This window comes from Plasmodium inui, assembly GCF_000524495.1.
Source record: "Plasmodium inui San Antonio 1 unplaced genomic scaffold supercont1.16, whole genome shotgun sequence".
Taxonomy (NCBI): Eukaryota; Apicomplexa; class Aconoidasida; order Haemosporida; family Plasmodiidae; genus Plasmodium; species Plasmodium inui.
In genome coordinates, this window is record NW_008481850.1 from 306,441 (window position 1) to 308,795 (window position 2,355).

At 43.2% G+C, this 2,355-nt stretch overlaps 1 protein-coding gene across 1 annotated transcript; it reads left to right on the forward strand.

Moving 5' to 3' along the window:
• Nucleotides 1-168: 168 nt before the first annotated feature.
• On the forward strand, nt 169-2,184 carry C922_03672 (hypothetical protein; the record flags this gene model as incomplete). The annotated part of the gene is made up of 9 exons (XM_008819261.1): nt 169-316; nt 445-530; nt 683-751; nt 901-1,031; nt 1,211-1,304; nt 1,442-1,523; nt 1,619-1,659; nt 1,870-1,995; nt 2,101-2,184. The coding sequence occupies 9 exons, from the start codon at nt 169-171 to the stop codon at nt 2,182-2,184; spliced, it is 861 nt and encodes a 286-aa protein (XP_008817483.1).
• Between the last annotated feature and the right edge of the window lie 171 nt (nt 2,185-2,355).

Sequence of the window (2,355 nt, forward strand, 5' to 3'; positions counted from 1 at the left end):
AAAAAAAAAAAAAAAAAAAGGTGAAGGAAAAATTTGTCTTTATTCTCCTTCCTGCAGTGGAGTTTTACCAATTTTAATAATTTCCTGGGAAGAGACTTTTTAAACATATCCGAACCGTTCACGGAAGAATACACTTGCTATCCTGTGTCATTCATTGGGAAAGATGACATGGAAAATGGAAACAAAAGTAACAGCTCTTTTTCTGCTGATCGTGCTTACCCAGCCGTGCTGCTATGCTGGATGGCCACTGTCAGCTCAACCCACTTCGTCAGGCACAGCGGCTGTGCATACATAATAAACCATTTGGATGAACCGCGTTAAACGGATTATACTACGTGTTGAAAACGATTAACCGTGTGAGGGGCGGATTTAATTTCTCCGTCACGTGGGGCTACTTCTACACAATTGAGTAATCCATCTTCCCTTTCGTTTCTCTATCCCAAGTTATACTTCCACAGACAGCTCTGAATGCCCTAGCTAGGAGGCATATTTCATGGCCAATGCTGTTCGAAGTTTCTAACCCGTACACGGTAAGAGTCGTTTTTTTCATGAAGGGGTCTCCATCGGATGAAGCCATTTGAATGATGACCCCAAGTGTAACAGGAGGAAGCTCCCTTGGACACACCTGTTCTGAGAGTTACTCACGGACAACAAAATTTATCTCTTCCAAATTGCATTACAGGAGAAGCGCACACACAGTGGGGTTCTAGAGTTTATTTCAGATGAGGGGACGTGCCACATGCCATACTGGGTAAGGGGCGGTGGACTGGCACAACAGGGCAGAAGTCGCCAAGCGAAAACGACGCGCACGGGAGCGTCCAACTTTAATAGAGCACACATGAATGGTGTATCTATGCAGATGCGTGTAAACGGCATTTATTCTGTGCCCTCCCTTCGCAGATGATGCAACAGCTGTGCCTGAAGGAAGGAGACATCGTGAGGGTCACCAGCGTTAGCCTACCCAAAGGAACATTTGTTAAACTGAAGCCGTGCTCGACGGATTTTATGGAACTCTCCAACCACAGAGCTGTGTACAGTTACATGGGTTCAGGGCAAAGGGGGTACCCCCCCCCTTCCCCTCTGGTTAACACGGAAATGTGTGTGTAGCTATATTTGGAGCATCTGTTTGTGCGTGATTGATTAGGCTGAAATATGAAAAACGGTTTCCTTTTTTTTTTTTTTTTTTTTTTTTTTTATTGTCTCCATTCAGTCTTGAAACGGCCCTGCGGAATTACGCCACCCTGACCATTGGCGACAATATAGTCATTCACTACTTGGGAAACACCTACGAGATAAAGATTGTGGTACAGTTTTTTTTTTTGGAGTGGCTCGGAATGGCCCAAACGTGTTTGCGTCAACGGATCGGTTTTTAGCAACCCATCCCATGCGTCGCATCTACACATTTACAAGAATATTTATGCACCCTTTCCACGGAACACAGGACTTGAAACCCGCCTTCGCTTGCACTATTATCGAAACGGACGTCGAGGTTGAATTTGAAGAGCCAGTGGACTACACCAAAGGTAATAACACTTGCACCCACCAACGTTTGCATTTATTTATGTATCCATTTGAAGGTAGCCATTGCTACATACTTCTACATGCACTCACATCACAGGTGTGCAATATGTAGAGGAGCCCGTGTCCGTGGAAGAAAGCGTAAGTGGAAGAAAAAATAAAATAATATAAAATAGAGTAAAATAAAGTAAAAATAAATGAACTATAAAGGGGAGTCACGCCACTGCTAAGTGGATTCCATTTAGCATTAAAGGGATCTCCATACAGCCGTTTCCCGTAGCATTTTGGGCCCCCCCTTTGCTGTGTGTGTACCTGTGCAAACATCACAAATGGGCTCTTAATCCGCTTTAGAAATTCAAAGGAAAGGGACAAAGGACAGATGGAAAAGTGTGCAAAACCAGTAAGAAGGATAAAGTAAAACAGAAGATTGTTGAAAATATTGAGCCGTGGAAGGATAAGCTAGTTGGAGGAGTCAGGGTAATCCTTCAAACGACCGTTCAATAATACTTCTTTTTAAGTAAATGCGATCCATATATAATAATTGAAGTGGTAAAATATGCTGCCAAATGATCTCCTTTTTAGACCAAGTGTGCCGAGTATGAAGATCTGCTAAGGAAGGGTCGTATCCCTGGAATAATCGGAAAATTTCAAGAACGAAAGGACTAAGGACAGTCAAGGGGAGCACCCTTTGTATACGTTTCGGCGCCTGTCCGATTTGCCTCCATTTGCTTACCACGCTGAACGGAGTTTCTTCCCTTCACAAGCCATAATTCGAATTCGTGTAAATTTGTGTATTAAAATTTTTTTTTTTTTTAACGTCACCTCTGCACATGCACA